Genomic DNA, 16,424 nt, shown 5'->3' with positions numbered 1-16,424 from the left:
ACTGACTGGCAAGGGCCTTTGAGAACCACAGCCCCGCCTCTCCCAAGGCAGAGAAAAGGTGGAAGGGGGCAGGTGTGATGAGACACCAACTTCTCACACTCATTTCAGAGCCGTATTTTTTTTTTTAGCTCCCACACTTTGCCAGATCCAGGTGCTCGGAGTACAGAAATAAGCATGGAGCTCACAGGGCAAAGAGACGGTGAATAACGATGCAGATTCTCCATGACGCGTGTTGAGAATCCACTGCACATGGTGAAAATGCTAGAAAGAGAAGACCAGACTGCCCAGCTCAGCCTTAGAAATACCAGCCTAAGCCTGCAATGCAAAGGACCGTGCAGGAGGCATCAGGTACAGATGGCAGTGAAATGCAGGGGCCCCCAGCCAGGGGGAAGAGTGTGCAAAAGCTCTGGTGCTCAAAGAAGCCACTAAGAACTCAAGGAGGGGCCGTGTGTGTAAGGACTTGGGTGAGGCAGCCAGACCAGCAGGGTCTGGTAGACGCCATGTGAGGCTTAAGAGCAGAGTCCCACGGTGTAACGTGTCTTCTGGAAGGTTCACTCCGCCTGCTGTGTCCAGAACAGTCTGGAGGGGGAAGGGACTCCCCTGATTTCTTCTGCCTCTAGTGGCCAAGGAGGGGGCCCAGGATGCAGAGGGGCCAAGGGAAGTGTGACCATCTCCGGGTCACTCCCAGGGAAGCCTCTCCAACACAGTTCCTCTCTCGCCTCAGGCTCCTTTCTTAGCCAAACCCACTGCAGCAGGCACTGAGAGGCTCCGCTCGGGGCACTTTCGGGTGCAGGAGTGCGGCGCAGTGGCAATCATCCTATGCCACTCTGATCGGTTAGGGGCCAGCAGGGCGGCCCCTGGCTGTGCACAGGATGCTGTGAGCGCCCTGGCCATGTGGAAAGGGAGGGTGAGCGGGCTGAAGACCCACCGCCAGGTAGGTCCGGTCGCGCTCGATGAGATCAGCCAGGCGGTACAGCAGCCGGCCCCTCTCGGATGCGTCCATGCGGCGCCAGGGTGAGCCCACCTGGAAGGCGGCCCGGGCAGCCTTCACAGCCTTGTCCACATCTTCCTGCAAAACACGCACAGGGCAGCTCAGACTTTCTTAGCATAAGCGCCTCCGATACTGCCCACCCCAGTGCCAAGCCGTGGGCAGGGCCGTCAGTACAGGTGAGTGCAGGAAAACACCCTCAGACGGTCCTTCCCAGCCCCCAGGGCTGGGCATGACTAGGCTCCAGCGACAGGGCTGGATCATGCACCTTCCTTTTCCTCTCCTTGCCAGGAGTCAAGGGGAAAAGGAGAATCCCGACCATTTCTACTTGTATATTTTCACTTCAAAGAACCCCAAGGTAGCGGGGAATATCCCCCGGCGTGTTGGAAGGAGAGGCACCCAGGGGTCAGCGCTTGGAATATGACCACTTTTTCCCACTTCCTAAGAAAGCAAGCCCAGCAAAAGGAACCACTGCTTCTAAGATGACTGGCATTCTTCAGAAAAATACAGGCTTAACCATCTTCTGTCTCTCTGGAGAAGCAGTAAAATCCTAGCATCTCAGGCAGGAGGCAGGGAATGGAGTTTTTCCTATCAACCATCAGATGTTTTTCCTATCAACCAGAAAAATATTCACATTTGCTTTCAGCAAAAGAGGCAAGGCCTTCGGTAGGAAAGTAGAGGCTTGTCTTGAAGCAGAGGGCAAGAAGCATTCCTGAGCTATTTTTAATGCTTTTTCTACTGAAAATATTTTTACTAAGAGCCTAATTTATAAGGTTTAAAAATACCATTACTTTTTAAAGTTCCTATCGTATGTAATTCAAGCTGACACCAGTGCTATTTCTCTGGAGACCCACATGCTACCCAACAAGTTGTGTCCAGTGTACACCTCCCCTCTGACCTCAACTTCCAGGTCTATAAAGACGACACTGGACTAGATGTCCCCCAAATGTACTTCCAGGACTACAGTTCCACACTATGTGGATTACTGAACCCACTTGCTAGTACAGATACTAACATCTCTGTCTGTAGCAAAGTGCTTCTGTTGATTCACTTAAAATTTTTAATTGACTTTTTTAGGTTCTGAACGTAATATATGTCAGGTTGCTACCATATAAAAACATACCACACATTAAAAATGAATGCAGCCCTCCCCTGAAGTAAGTCACCAGTTCTTACCTTATCCCCTTCTGCGACCTGACAGATGACCTCCCCAGTGGATGGGTTGACCGTGGGGAACGTTTTCTTGCTGACTGCATTGTGCCATTCATTGTTTATGAAGATCTACAAGGAGAAAGAGATACACTTTCAGGACCAGCTTGCTGCCCACTACTGACCACCTGCGATGTAAAAAAAAAATCAGAAACAAATAAGAAATATGAATCAATTTCCAAGGGCTGTAGCCTCCGTGTTAAAAGCACCACCCTTGGAGACCACTGAAACGGGAATGCTTACACTGCCAAGTGACCTTAGGCAAGTCATTTGGCCTTACAGTACCTTGTTTTCTCTGCAAAATGAAGAGATGTTCCTAATATTCTAGTTATCTACTGCTGTGTAACAAATGATGAAAGTCAGCGGTGTAAGACGATTTCTTATCTTAGAATTGCACCCATTGATTGAGCTCAGCAGGACAGGGCTCTTGCTGGTAGCTGCAGTCCTAGGGCAGCTAGGGCCGTGGGCATCTGGCTGGATGTGCAAGGTGGCTCTGCTCACCCCCCCGGCACCGCTTGGCTGCTCTGGCTTCCTGGCTGCACGGCGGGTTCAGGCTGGCTCCACTTCCACATGGCAGCCAGCTCCCCAGAGACCGAGGTCTAGCTTTAGAGCTGCATGAGTTCATCTCTGTCACCAAATTGTGTTGGTCACAGAGAGTCACAGGCCAAGTGCAGATTTACAGGTAGGGAAGAGAACGACCCCTTCCTTCTCCCTGGGAGAAGTAGCAAAGCATTTGCAGCCATCCTTACTGTACTACACTAACACCTAAGGTAGTGGAGAACTCGATTAAGTTACTCTTTTGGTGGGGGTGCTGGTTTTTTGTGACAAGGTCTTCTCACTATATAGTTCACGCTAGCCTTGAACTCACTATGTAGCCCAGGCTGGCCTTGAATTTGCAGCGATCCTCCTGCCTCAGCCTCCCAAGAGTGCCCCCATGCCAAGCTGAGTTAGGTTGTTCTTTCAGCCACCTGGCAACTGAGTACCACCACAAGTTGGACACTGTTCAAGGGCCGAGGGTACAGAGGAAACAACCCAATGAAGACTCTTGCGGTGCTTCTGGAAGGTGATCGGATTATGGAGGCTTGCAGCTGACTTGCTGTTAAGACTGAAAGCGGCTGGGAACGGGGGTGTGGTCTGGGAAGGTTCATCGCCCTCTCCAGCCCCTCCCCTCGCTCTCTGCTTCCTGGATGCCATGAAACAAGCAACTTTCCTCCACCAGACCACTGCTGCGCCACTCCGCCTTGCAGCCAGTACACTGTGGTCTGAAACCTCTGTAGTTTGTGAGCCAAAAGAACCTCTCCTCGGGGCTGGGGATTTAGCTCAGCGGCAAAAGCGCCTGCCTGGCAAGCGCAAGGTCGTGAGTTCGGTTCCCGGTACCGGAGAAAAAAAAAAAAAAAAAAAAAAAAAAAAAGAACCTCTCCTCCTTTAAGTTGTGGGTATAAGGTGTTGTGTCTCAGCAACAAGAAAAGTAACTAAGATAGCCATGCTCTCATGGTGCTATCCTTCCAGAGGGCACGGACAATAAAGCAGCAGTCAGCCACCTAAGACACCCTCAGAGTGAAGTGATAAATGCGAAGGAGAAAACCAGGGTCCAGAGACAGCGCCTCAGTGGAAGGGACTGAACACTAGCCGGCATGGCCGTGGAGGGCCTCCCCGAGCTCTGCCTTGAGTCCTGAGTACAGAGTGAGCGGATGAAGGGTACAGGCCACGGCAACAGCAAGATGAAGGCCCTGGGGCGGGAAGGAACCTGCCAAAAGTAAAGGCAGCCAGGGTTACTGGTGAACCAGGAAGGAACAGATCGCTCAGAGAGGACGGCAGGGCCTGTGATGCCGACTCCTAATGTGGAGTAGGCCATCACCGCTGCTACTGCTGGACAGACGGTGACCAAGCCACAGCTGGGGAAAGACCTCGCCGCTCGGGAGGTCAGCATCGGGGCGGCGACGCAGAGACAGGGCCCTGGCAAAGCTGGCTGCTCACTGAATACCCGCGTTTGCCCTCTGCTCCCCAGTAGGAGCGCAGTGGTCTGAGGGGAGCACAGGGATCTCCCGGCCCGCTGCTGGCAGTGCGGCTGGGAGGGTACTGGGCTCTCCTTCCGGCTTGCGATTAGAAGCTGGTCTCAAGGAAGGGCCCACGGCCATTCTGCAAGCAAAGGCCACAGGTGAGGTGAGGGCCGCCTACCAGCCACCCGGGTGGCTCTGGGCCTGGGACCCCAGGGAGTCATCTACAGCCTCCCTGGCCCAGTCTGTGTCCCTTACTAAGACCGAGCCACCAAGCAGAGCCTGGAGCTTGGCTCCCACTAGGGCTCGGGGGCGGCGGCCAGTCTCCGGGGCGAGAACAGAGGCTCAAAGGAAGAATCCAGATGAATGGGACGCTCCCGCTCCCGCTGTGCCAGCAGGAGCAAGGCATGCCCCCCAGAGCGGCATTCTCGGCTCCCGGGGCTTGTGCCCAGCCTGGCCCAGCGCTCTGCAGTGACAGGGTGGTGACAGGAAGGAGTGGCAGGGAAGGGACTGCTGAAATTTGGTCTTTCCACCCAGTCCCTGCGCCACCACGGCAGTGCGATGCCCAGCGGAGCACAGTGTAAGGCTCTTGGCGTCTGCAGAACTGGGTAAGCACTATACAGACCTTTGCAACTCTGTTTGTGTGGTTTCATGTGAGTCCGTCGATTATTAACCTCTAGAGAAACGACACCTGTCTTCTTTCCCACAGGGCTGGCAGTCTCCAGCCGGACAGAGGGTGTGGCAAGCACTCGGTTCAAAGCCAGGCCGACCACTGGCCTCTGACCTCCAGGCCTCAGTATCAGCTGCCTCGGGCCTTGGCCATGCCTGCGTGGGGCCATGGGTGCGAGCTCCCGCTTCCCGAGAATTGGCTTCCTCTGGGGACTGCGGTGGGGAAAGAGGGGTGGGACCTGACGGCGTGCAGGCATGCAGAGGGTCTGGTGACACTGGCAGGCGGGCACGGCTGCTGGCTGAGCTCCTGCACCCCGCTTCGCCCACAGCGCACGCAGGGCTCCCGGCCGCCAGCAGCTGCTGCACAGCCCTGGAGCAGTGCGCTGGGCACAAGCAGGCCCCAGGAGGGCCACGTCCACTCAGCCACCTGCACTTCAGTGAAACAGTAACACAAGCCGCTCGCCCTGTGGCAGCCCCTCCCTGGGAGTCCTGGGTACTTGGATCCTTCCCCTTTCAACCTCACAGCAAACCTAAAAAGCAGATTTCATCCTCTCGACTTCACAGAGGAGGACACCAGGGCACAGAGGAGCACAGCCACTTGTTTAAGGTCACACAGCAGTGAGGGCAGAGCCAGGATTTGAATGCGGGCCCTGGGACTCTGGGCTGTGCTCTTTCCTAACTCCAGTGCCAGCCTCCTGTTACAGCCCAGGTCTGCTTTCACAAAAGCTAGAATTCTCTCATTCCCAAATCTCTACCTCATTGGTTTACTACTGCCACCGCCTACTTTTACATTACATGTCATAAAAGGCGCCAACCTCCAAATCAGACAGACTGGGGTCTGAGTCCTGACTCCGCTCCAAGGAAACAGGAGCCTAAGCAAAACCCTTCACTTCCCAACTGCTTCCTCCGGCATTTCTGGGGGCTGGCACGAGGACTCAGGGCAACAACGGGGCGCACAGTGCCCAGGCCAGGGCCTAGCTGCTGCCGCTGACGCCATCCCTGCAGACCCCGTGGCTCTCGGGCTAAGACACTTGGGAGCCGGGGGCAGGCCTGCTACCCTGTGTTGCTCCCTGCACAGCAGCACTCTACACTGGTTTGTCCGGAAAAAGTTCTCACTATCTTGCAAAGACTAGGAAAAAGGGAACGGGAGGCCCTGCCGGGCTCAATGTCCACCGGCCCCACCCTGTCCCTGTGACTGCGGCCTCAACAGTCACTCCCTGGCCATGTGCTTCTCCGAGCCCTGAGTTTGCTGAGTCATTCTTCACGGGCAAAACCTCTTCCATTTTCAACAACCCACCCTCCCTCTGAGCTGATAAGACAAACCCAGGATTGCCCAGCAGGCCCGGAGACTTCTCCAGCTCAGGACTCGGCAAAGGCGCCTGGTAGGAACTTTCTCACACGGAGCTGCGACGGCTCTGCTTCCAGCAACCAGCCTTGGAAAAACACAAGGTCAGAGTCCAGGCCAAATGCTTTAAAACCTCCTGGCCCCAACCCAAGCCCGACTTACATAACACTCTAAATTCAGTTAACCCCGGTAGGTGTGCGGGGCGGGGGCTTCTAGCCCACACTTCCTCCTTCTGGCTTCTAGAAGTAGAGCCAGGTCAGGAGTGGTACTCTCAGCCGGGTCCGTGGGTACAGTGCATAAAACGTATCCCTCAAGATCCCCATAATTATTTCCCGCGTCGTTCTGTAAAGCCTGGACTCCTTCCCCAAGTGTTCCATAAGCCTTAACTGAGTGCCACTGCCATGCCAGGCACGGGGTAAAATGGCCAAGTCCTGGCTCCTGGGAGCTAAGAGGACGGACACAGTAAACAAGCAAACCCAGCGAGGGACAGGCTCACAGACCGCACCAGAGCTCACATGGCGCCGCTAAGCGGGGAGCTGAAGGCCAAGCAGGAAGTGCTTGGGGCCAGGAAGAAACGAACGGGTCCCTTCGGCTGCAGTGCATGGTAAACAGAGAACGGGCCCTCGGTTCCCTTGCTTTGTGCCAGGACCTGCACTTGCCGCTTGCAGAACTCGCTTTCCCAGGGTCAGTCTACCTTGGACTTTACCCCCTGGGCAGGGCCACAGTGCTCAGGAACAGGTCCCTCAGCACAGACTGCCCACCTCCCCTGAGTGCGCTTCTGGAACAAGCGCTCCCCATTCTGAAGATGCTGCTGTAGCCAGGTCCCTGTATGCGCAGTTCTGCAAACTTGGCACGGATTACTGTGTGAAAATCAGATTTCCGTGTTAGAGGATGCCATGATCCTTCACTGCCTGAGGCATCTTGTTTCTCGCATCCAGCAGATTACCGAGTACAGGTTACAAGCTGGAAATGGGAGGCCGGGTGCAGGGGCCGTGGCCCGGGTACAGAGGACGGTTATGCCCGGTAACTCTGATTTAAGGAGGTAGGACACTTTCTAGAAAGATCTCAGTGCAAGCTTTGATGTATGAAAGAATTAGGGATGTTACCTGGGAAATCCGTGTTCCCGAACAGCTTATTTTCCCAAAGAGTGGGCAGGCAACTGAAGTGATTTTCTGATGTGGGGTGATTCTTGATGACATTTGTTCTTTAAGTAGCAGTTACGTAACAAAAACAGATACTGTCTCCTGTACGGCAGGATGCCAAGGAGTTACTACCACACAGGTCACGCTTCTGCACACATCATCCAGACCCTTGGATTAGTCTGGGGCTAAGACCAAGGGCAGCATCTCCCAAACTTGCTGGAAGGCACTCTGGCACCTGACCCCAGCGCCCCCGCCCCTGGGAATGGTTCTATATTCTTCCCCTTTCACCACTTCAGGGTGGGAGGGTTAATTCTACTGTGGACTGTTTGCCAGGAAGGCGCGGTTTCAATCTGCCCATGTGCTTCTGAGTTGTCAACCTCTGTCTTGCTGTGACCACCCGCCCCTGGCCAACTCAGCACCTCCCACCTGTCCCACGTTCCTGTTCATGGAATCTCCTCAATACAAGGTGTGATGAAAAATATGGTGAATGTTTCAACTTTTTAAAAAAACTTTATTACAGTAAAAGACACACTGCCGCTAATCCCCCTCAAAATCCTCCCCCTGGCTTTGAACACACTTACCCGGTTGTTCGTACCACTTTCTGAAGCAGCTCTGCACGCCCTCTTGCGTGTCTTCAGTTGCTTTGTTATAGAGGCCTCCATGTCCTGAATCCATTCAAAACATTTCCCTTCCACGGTCATTTTGACTTTGGGGGAGAGCGAGAAGCTGCACGGTGCCAGACCCAGGGATGCGGTGGACGCGGACGCACGGTACTGTTTCTAGGAGCCTGTGTCCTGCTGCAGGACGCTCGGCAGCACCCTTCGCTGTATTTCTGATCACTTTCATAAACACAGAAGAGGACGACTCAGACTGCTTCAGAAAGCGGCAAGAATGACGACAGATGTGTGTTCAAAGGAAGGGGAGGGTTCTGAGCGGCGTTAAGTGCACTGTGCCTTTTACTGTAACAAATTTTTGATCATTTCAACATTCACCTTATATTCTGATCATGCCTTGTACTTTGAAATACAACCCTGTGGGTAGAAATACTGGGTCCCCAGTAAGCGATTTTTTCCCTGGCTCCTGCCGCACAAATTCGTAAATAGCATTTAGGTGTGGTGGCGCACGCCTGTAATCCCAGCACTCGAGAGGCTGAGGCAGAATTGCCCATTCAAGGCCAGCGTGGGCCACACAGTGAGACCCTGTCTCAGAAAACAAAACAAAACAAGAAAATCTGTAAACATCGTTTCATAAACGGCAACCACTGATGCACTCAATAAATATTTACTGAGCAGCAATTCTATGCCAAGCTTGCCAGGTACTGGGGATACAAATGTGAGTAACTCACATTCAGCTTTTTTCTTTCTTTTTCTTGGTACTGAGAATTGAACCCAGGACCTTCACATGGAACTATATCTCTAGCTGGGCTTGAACTTGTGATTCTCCTGTCTCAGCCTCCCAGAGTGCTGGAATTATAGACGTGCACCATCACACCTAGCTTGACTCCTCTCCGATTTCAAATATCCAATCTATTTGTTCCTTAGGTACACCCTGGTCATGATATGGTGCAGCTCAGGCCTAAGGGTGTGGGTGTTTTGAGTTGGGCAGAGGTCAGTGTAAGGCCTGGTTTCAAACTTAGAATTCACTAAGCCTAAGGCTTTTTACCTCCAACCAAGATGGGAACAGCAATAATACCTGGCTAGTGGAGTTGCGGATGGGGTGAAAGGTGAAAATGAAGGTAAAAGTTCTTAGCACAAGGCCTGATAAGCAATAAGCGATTAATGACTGTCATTATTGGATCAAGGACTGCATACACATGTCCACAGCACATACATCCTGGCCTCAAGTTGACGTCAACACCGCAGGCATTGATTCTGTGCGGGCAGGGTACACTGATCACCACTTGTGATCCCCGCTAAGGTTTTTTCCAGTACCGGGAATCGAACTCATGACCTTGCGCTTGCCAGGCAGGCGCTGTGCCGCTGAGCTAAATCCCCAGCCCCGATCCCTGCTAAGGAACTGTAGTTAGAGGCAGAAGTAACCGAGGCGGGGCTCAGTGAACCCCCATTCTTCCATTTGCTACAAGAATAAACTGACAAAGAAGACTTAAGACTGCATTGCCCAAATCTGCTTCTATGGAAGTCACTGACACTCCTAGGCAAGCAAGAAGCCAGTGCAGTGGGTGACACTTCATGCGACAGCAGCACAACGTCACTCCAAACCTCTGTTTAGCCTAGCAAACACTTTGGCTCATTCAGGAAGACCAGAAAGATCCAGTTGCCACTCTGTATTTACCTATTAACAGCGATTATCTGCACAGGTGTGTTATGGGAGGTCCGATTTTCTTTGTAATATTTACCCACAGCATAATCGGTTTGACAAACAAAGTACTTAAGCCGAAACCCTTTTCCGTCATTTCACACAGGCCACTTCCCTACCCAACCCTGCGCAGTTGGGCCACCACCCTCCCAGCAAAGAATGTTTTCCTTCTTGTACAAGCAAGTTCTTACACATTTCCTATGGAGACAGGCCTAGCTATGTTCAATATAAACTTTTGCTTAGTGTAGCTTTTTCTTTTGTAAGAGAGGGTCTTGCTAATTGCCCAGGCTAGGCTTAACTTTGCAATCCTCCTGCTTCACCCTCCCAAGTAGGCTGGCTGTTTTGTACATTTTTAACTGGTTTCATACTGTCAAATGTCTAGGGTGCAGGACATTTTTCCTCCTTGGAACATTGGTTTTGAGCTCCATTATCCATATACATCCACCTAGATCTTTACCTTACTTTTTGCAGTGCTAACGAACCCACAAGCTTCACACTGCGATACATGAACTACATCCCCAGTCCTTTTTATTTCTTAAAAAAAGTATGCATTGATTTATTTATTTAAGTTTTGCGATACTGGGGATTGAACCCACGGCGTTTGCACTGAGCTACATCCAAGTTTTTTGGTTTTTGTTTTTAATTTTTACCTTTTCTTTTGACTATAAGTCACGTTTTACAAGCAAGGAAACAGAGTCAACCTCAGCACAACCTACTTCTTCAGGGATCCAGGCTAAGTCTTGCAATGTTTAGCAGAACACTACTGGAGTCCTAGGTGCTAGTGACAGGTCTACAAACTCCAGATAAAAATTTATCTACATTTTTCATTAGGAAACAGCCAAAAAGGGGCCAGGGATATAGCTCAATGGCACAAGCGCCTGCCTGGCAAACGCAAAGTCCTGAGCTTGATTCCTGTTACCCCCCCACACACCAAAAAAAATTCAGAGGAAACAGCCAAAAGTCCATTCCTTTAAGGCATGATACACAAAACATACTGAGCTACAAAGGATTAAAATGACCCAAATTATATACTGGTAACCCTACTGGGAAACTACATCAGAGTTGGCCAAAGTGTTATTCTGAAAACTTACTCTCTGGTTTAAAAAATTTCTGGTGGCTGTCAATAAGAAAGCAAGTTAAAAAAAAAATCAAGTAAAAAAATTACAGATAGACCGTCATTAATATTTGATTTTACCAAGGCCTCCCACAGAATATGAAGGTGGAAAGGTAGGTAGAGGGGATAAGGTATGTAGACATTTTAAAAATAAATTACATAGTAATGAAGTTAGACATACTGCATTCTTCCACTTGCTACAAGAATAAACCGACAACGAAGACTATGTAAGAGAACTATTCAACTCTAAAGAGGGCAGTAGTAGTAATAATAATACTTCCCATTGCAGAATAATCTCCTGATTTCCCATATAATTAACAGTCCATGGTCCCTATTCATGGAGAAAAACCTGAGCTTTGGCCAGGGCAAGGAGATGAAAAACAGAACATGTTCTAATTAGCTAATTGTAGGCTCAGTGAACATTTCTGGGATGGACCCACAACATCTGGCCACAGTTTTATTAAACATCTGGTAACTGCAGAATTCCTCAGCCACGGTTTCTGCTCAGTATCTCAAAGATGGGTGCAACTCCATGTGACTCTCCTTAGGGCTAAGGTGTTGTCATCGAAGTCTGGAATGTCATTATAAGAGTAACCCCCGTAGCCTTTGGCTGGGTAGTACGCAATGAGCAGATGGTAAAATCCTGGCAGGAACACCAGAATGCCAAAGATTTCCAGAGGCTGGGAACAGTCTGGTCTACACTGCTCCCCTCCCATTAGCCTGACAGCAGGAGGGAGCCTATGATAATAAAAAAGGTGCCAATCAAAAACGGCACAGAGGGCGGGGGATGTAGCTCAGTGGCACAAGTGCCTGCCTGGCAAGCGCAAGGTCCTGAGTTCGATTCCTGGTACCAAAAAATAAAATTAAAAAAAAACAAAAAACAGCACAGTGCAATGGCCTTGTAAAGGATCTTAGGAGGGCATTTCTTAACCTTTAATAAGTTTCTCCCCGAAGGTCAAGGTAGCCATCATCTGTGCTGGAGGACCTTGAGTGTCTTACTTTACGGTTGGGTATTCAAGCAGCCAGCTTGGTAGGAGACAGGTGCGTGGAGATGCCAGGTGCTGCATGGCACTGCTTCCTAAGCGCTCCCCAGACACGCCGGTGCGCGCCACAAGTTCCCAGTCCTATTTTTGACTCTTTATTTTGAGACACGGTATCACTAAATTGGTCTTGAACTTGTGATCCTCCTGCCTTGGCCTCTTGAGTGCTGGGATTGTAAGTGTTCACCACCACACCCGGCTCCAACTAAATATTTATAATTGCTGCATGCAGGGAATTATTCCTTCCTCTCACTGTAATACAGATGGTTCCTCTATTTCCTTAAAGAGAACAAACTGGATTACTTCTTGAGTTGCTGCTAATATAAACTATGTTGCAATAAACTCCTAAGCAGGGTTTATGTCTATGCCCTCTGAGTTTCTGGCTAACTTCTTAGGTCATGCTTCACTTTTTGCACCGAAGATGTATTACTGTAGTAAACAGAAGAGTCTACCCTGGGAGAGCCTTTTTTTTTTTTTTTCCCCCGGTCCCGGGAATCAAACTCACGACCTTGCGCTTGCCAGGCAAGCGCTGTGCCGCTGAGCTAAATCCCCAGCCCCTGAGACAGCCTTTCTTAATTCGCTTTTCATCAGTTCTTTTTTTTAGTTCCAGGGCACTGTGATCAAGAAGCTAAGATAAGGATGCAAACTGAACTCACTCCACCCCGCTCCCATCCAACTGTACCACAGCCTAGTTCACTCCTTCTGAAAACAAACAGCAAACACATCAGTACTCACATAAAATGGGGTTTTACCGTATTATACTGTCACCCCCACAGCAGCACTGTTATCCCTGTTCATATTCAGGGGCAAATAAGAAGCCTTCAGGAGCCAGGAGCCACTGCTAGGGCTGTACAGAGATGACCCCACTTCACTCTCACAGCAACCTGTAGCGCAGAGGGCATTTTTACCCATTTGACAAATGTGGCAGCCGAGTTGCGGAGCCCACCCCTGCACACACTTCCTCTCTCTGCTGCTCTTTTTCTCCATCACACTAACCACCTTGGGCTACGCCATGCATTTGACTTAGGTACTTGTCTCCATTTGCGAGGATGTGAGCTTCCCCGGGGTAAGGATTCTTTTCTGTTTTGCTCACTGGGAATGGGGGGTGCCCAGCAGTGTCCATTCAAAGAATGAACCTCCCACAAATTCTCAGCGATGAGCGCGGGGCAGGCTGTCTAAGGCAAGAGGGCATCATACTGTCTCACGTTCTCTCCATCACGGACAGTGGGAACTGGTGATGGGGAGGGTGACATCTTTGGTGTGTGAGTTCTCTCCAGTTCGTAATTATTCTCCGCATCACGCAGAAAACAAGAATGAAAAAGGAAAGTCAGTCGCTTGGACAAGAGGTGTGTCCCTGAAATGGACAAAGATGAGAGAGGCTGTTCTCAGGAGCTTCACCTGCAGGTCCCGGCTTGGGGAAGTCAGCTAGAATCTTCCTTGCCCACCCCCGAAGTCCACCCAGCCCCTGGGCCCACCCAAGACAAGAAGAGGCAAGAGGACACCAGGAGGTGGACCGAAGCACCCCACTCCACCTCTGCTAGTCCCGTGGGAGAAAAGCCCCATGGCCTCCCCCGGACGGACGTGGAGAGTCACGTTCCCCTGAGTGTCCGTAAGCCCCATGCCCTCGGAAGCAAACCCAGTGCTGCAAAAGCAACGTCAAAGCCATCGTAGCAGCTCCAGCGCTGTTCACTGAACGTCAGGCATAAACAGGGCACCAGGAAAATAGCCACAAATAGGATCTAGTTTACACCCAGAGTCTCTGGTAAGAGGGTTTGGCCCTGGGAGCAGCAGGGTTTGCAATAAGAAGAGCCAAGGAGTCCAGCCAAGGAACCAGAGCCAGTTCCAGGAGGCTGCTGCCAGCGTGGAGGGCTTTGCCTCCCTCTGAAAGCTTACGCTGACTCAGGAAGATAATTCAGGCACACACTCATCAAGACGGATAAGCGGCCCGGACGGTCCTGCTCTCTCTCACACACACACACTTGTAAATATAAAGTAACTGTTTGCAAGACTACGCCTGCACACACCCATTAACTCTTCAAGGAAGGGCCATGGGGCAGCCAGAGTTTTAAGTTTTAAGACAGTACTGCGTATTTTGTACAGAGAACATGCGCTACTTGTATGATCTCAAAAGATCTGTCAAAGAAGCCACAGGAGAATTTGAGCCACTCCCCTTCCCTGCACCCTCAGACTCCATGTGGACAGTAACCTCGGTGTAACCAGACAAGGGTGCACGTTAGGACCCAGGCACCTCACTGCTACCTGAGCACGAAGAGTGAAGATGCTAACCAGAGCAAGGGCTCCAAGGCGGGCCCACGTCTCCTTGGGAATATGTCTGCTTGATCGTTTTGATGTTCAGTTCTTCCAAGGGTGAATGCTTCAGTTCAGCAGCCTTCCAAGGGAGCAACCGCCATTGCACTTTCCGCTTGTGTTATCCAAAAGATGTTTTCTTTTGTTGGGATTTTTTTTTTTTTTTTTGGTAACATTCCTTTAAAACCACACTGATGTATTTGAGATCTGCCACTAGTCAAGTAGGTGCACTGCTAAAAGCTAAGCGTCCCCCTACAGCATCCTAAATTAGCAAGCACGCTGCGCATCTGTGGTCCCTTTATTCCCACCCAGAGGTGCAACATACCATGAAATGTTCTGGTTAGGAGCTTACTCTTGGGAGTCTAGATGTGAATCCCAACTCAACCAGTGATTTGGGTCTGTGGGCAAGTCACTAAACCTCTTTGTGATTCGGTCTCTTCAAGCGCAAAATGGAGATAATTATAGAACCTTTCTGAAGGGACTACTGTAAGGATTAAAGACAAAACAAGCAATGCTGCCCGGCGCACACGCTGTGCGGAGGAGGACGGCTGTTGTTAAGTAGGAAGCGCCCGCAGGAAGCCCTGCCTGTGTTAGGACAGGCCTTGCCCCCGTCCGATTTGCAGAACAAACTGGAGCCCAAAAGAGGACAGAGAACTCGCACTTGTTGCACACACAAAATGAACTCTTTCATAATCAGTTTCCTTTTGCGTGAGTCCAGCACTTTACCCAAACCCAAAGATCAATGAAAAAAAACATTCTAAAGTCCTGGTTGGGCAAGAAATCGGCCACCCGCAATCGGCCTGATCCCGAAGGGCCCTCCTTGGTTTGGCCAAAGACAGCCCCTTGGTGGCGAAGACACCGCATGGGGATCCTCCGCCGTTCCCCATGTCCAGTAGAACACTGTCTCTCTTCTCTAGCTTTTCCTTTTGAACTGCAGAGGACCGGCAAGCGTGAGTCAAGGGTGAAAGAGATCACCAAGAAAAAAGTTCCTGCAAAGATGGACGGTGATGGACGCGTCTTCTGGTCGGTGAGGGCGGGGACCCTGTGCAGACACAGAGGCACTAAGAGGCCAGAAAGTTTCGGGGCCCATCGGCTGAAGCTGAATTAGCCCGAATCGCAGCAGGACGATGGGGCAGAGACTGTCAGAGACGGACAAGAGGATAAAATGCTCGCAGGACAGGAAGGGAAAGGTTAGCACAAAGATCGCCCTCCGGGGCCCCGTGATGGAGCGCTGGCCTAGCACGCAGCGGGCCACCGGGATTCAATCCCCAGCACCGAAGAACAAAACAAATCAACCAGATTGACTCCAACTGTTAAAATTCAAAACACTAAATATGCTTATGGGTGAGTCAACCGCAGCGAACCCTTCGGGTACTCTGGGTAAACTGAGGCCCACAGTAGCCAGGAACGCCGCAATCCGGGCGGCTCCGTCCCTCCGGAGAGCCTGCGGGGACTCAGCCCGAGGACAAAGCGGCGTCTCACCTGGTTGTAGAAGACTTCAGGCTGCTGGTTGGGGGTCGGGATCGCCTGCGCGGCGGCAGCAGACAGGAGGCGGCAGCCGAGGCGGGGCCCAAGGCCGGCGGCGGCGAGGACGGCGGCGCGCAACATTCTGCGGCGAGGAGGGCTCGGGAACCGGCGGCTGCGGAGGGCGAGGAAGCAAGTGAGGGGCGCGGGCAGGGCCGAGGGGCCCCCCGCCTGGCCCGCCCCGCCTCCCCGGCGCGCCCGCCAATGGGCAGAAGGGGGCGGGCCCGGAGCGGGCCGGGGCCTCCCACCCTCGGGCCGACCGAGCCCGCGTGAGGGAGGGCGGGGACCCCGGGCCCTCGGCGCGCGGCCGCTGCTCTCCCCGGCGTGGTAGAAGCGCCGGACCTCGCGAATTCGGCACGGGCTGGCTGGACCCCAGATGTGCGCCCGAACCCCAAATGCGTACAGGCCTGAACCACAGCGATCCTGACTTCTTGGGGCTGACACCAGTCCTACAATCAAACACGAGGTCCTCTCAGACAATAAGGACCATGAAGGAGGTGAATAGGTTTGGAGATTGGACGGGAGCAGAGACGACTGGTTTTAAATATTGAAGCAAGAGAGTTGGGGGAGCCGAGCATGGTGGCGCACGCCTGTAAGCCCAGCACTCGGGAGGCTGAGGCAGGAGGATCGGTGCGAGTTCTTAAGGCAGAACAGCACTCCACTGTATAAAAAAAAAAAAAAAACAAAAAAAAAACCAACCAACCACATCTTCTTTATCCATTCATCACTTGGTGGGCATTTGGGTTGTTTCCCAGATCTAGCTATTACAAACT

The 16,424-nt window shown here is 51.8% G+C and overlaps 1 protein-coding gene across 1 annotated transcript in view; it reads right to left on the bottom strand.

The window, feature by feature from the left end:
- Nucleotides 1–15,801, bottom strand: part of Aldh2 (aldehyde dehydrogenase 2 family (mitochondrial)) — a 30,529-nt gene extending 14,728 nt beyond the window's left edge. The window contains exons 1-3 of the mRNA XM_005403173.2: nt 15,610–15,801; nt 2,165–2,269; nt 929–1,069 (exon numbers count right to left, since the gene is read on the bottom strand). Coding sequence (XP_005403230.1) covers nt 929–1,069; nt 2,165–2,269; nt 15,610–15,735 — 372 coding nt within the window. The 5' untranslated portion in view covers nt 15,736–15,801. The remainder of the gene's footprint in view (nt 1–928; nt 1,070–2,164; nt 2,270–15,609) is intronic.
- Nucleotides 15,802–16,424: the final 623 nt, after the last annotated feature.

Source organism: Chinchilla lanigera, unplaced genomic scaffold, assembly GCF_000276665.1.
Source record: "Chinchilla lanigera isolate Chin_1 unplaced genomic scaffold, ChiLan1.0 scaffold00081, whole genome shotgun sequence".
NCBI lineage: Eukaryota > Metazoa > Chordata > Mammalia > Rodentia > Chinchillidae > Chinchilla > Chinchilla lanigera.
Note: the sequence above shows the minus strand (reverse complement) of the source record. Positions and strands in the feature narration are given on the sequence as shown.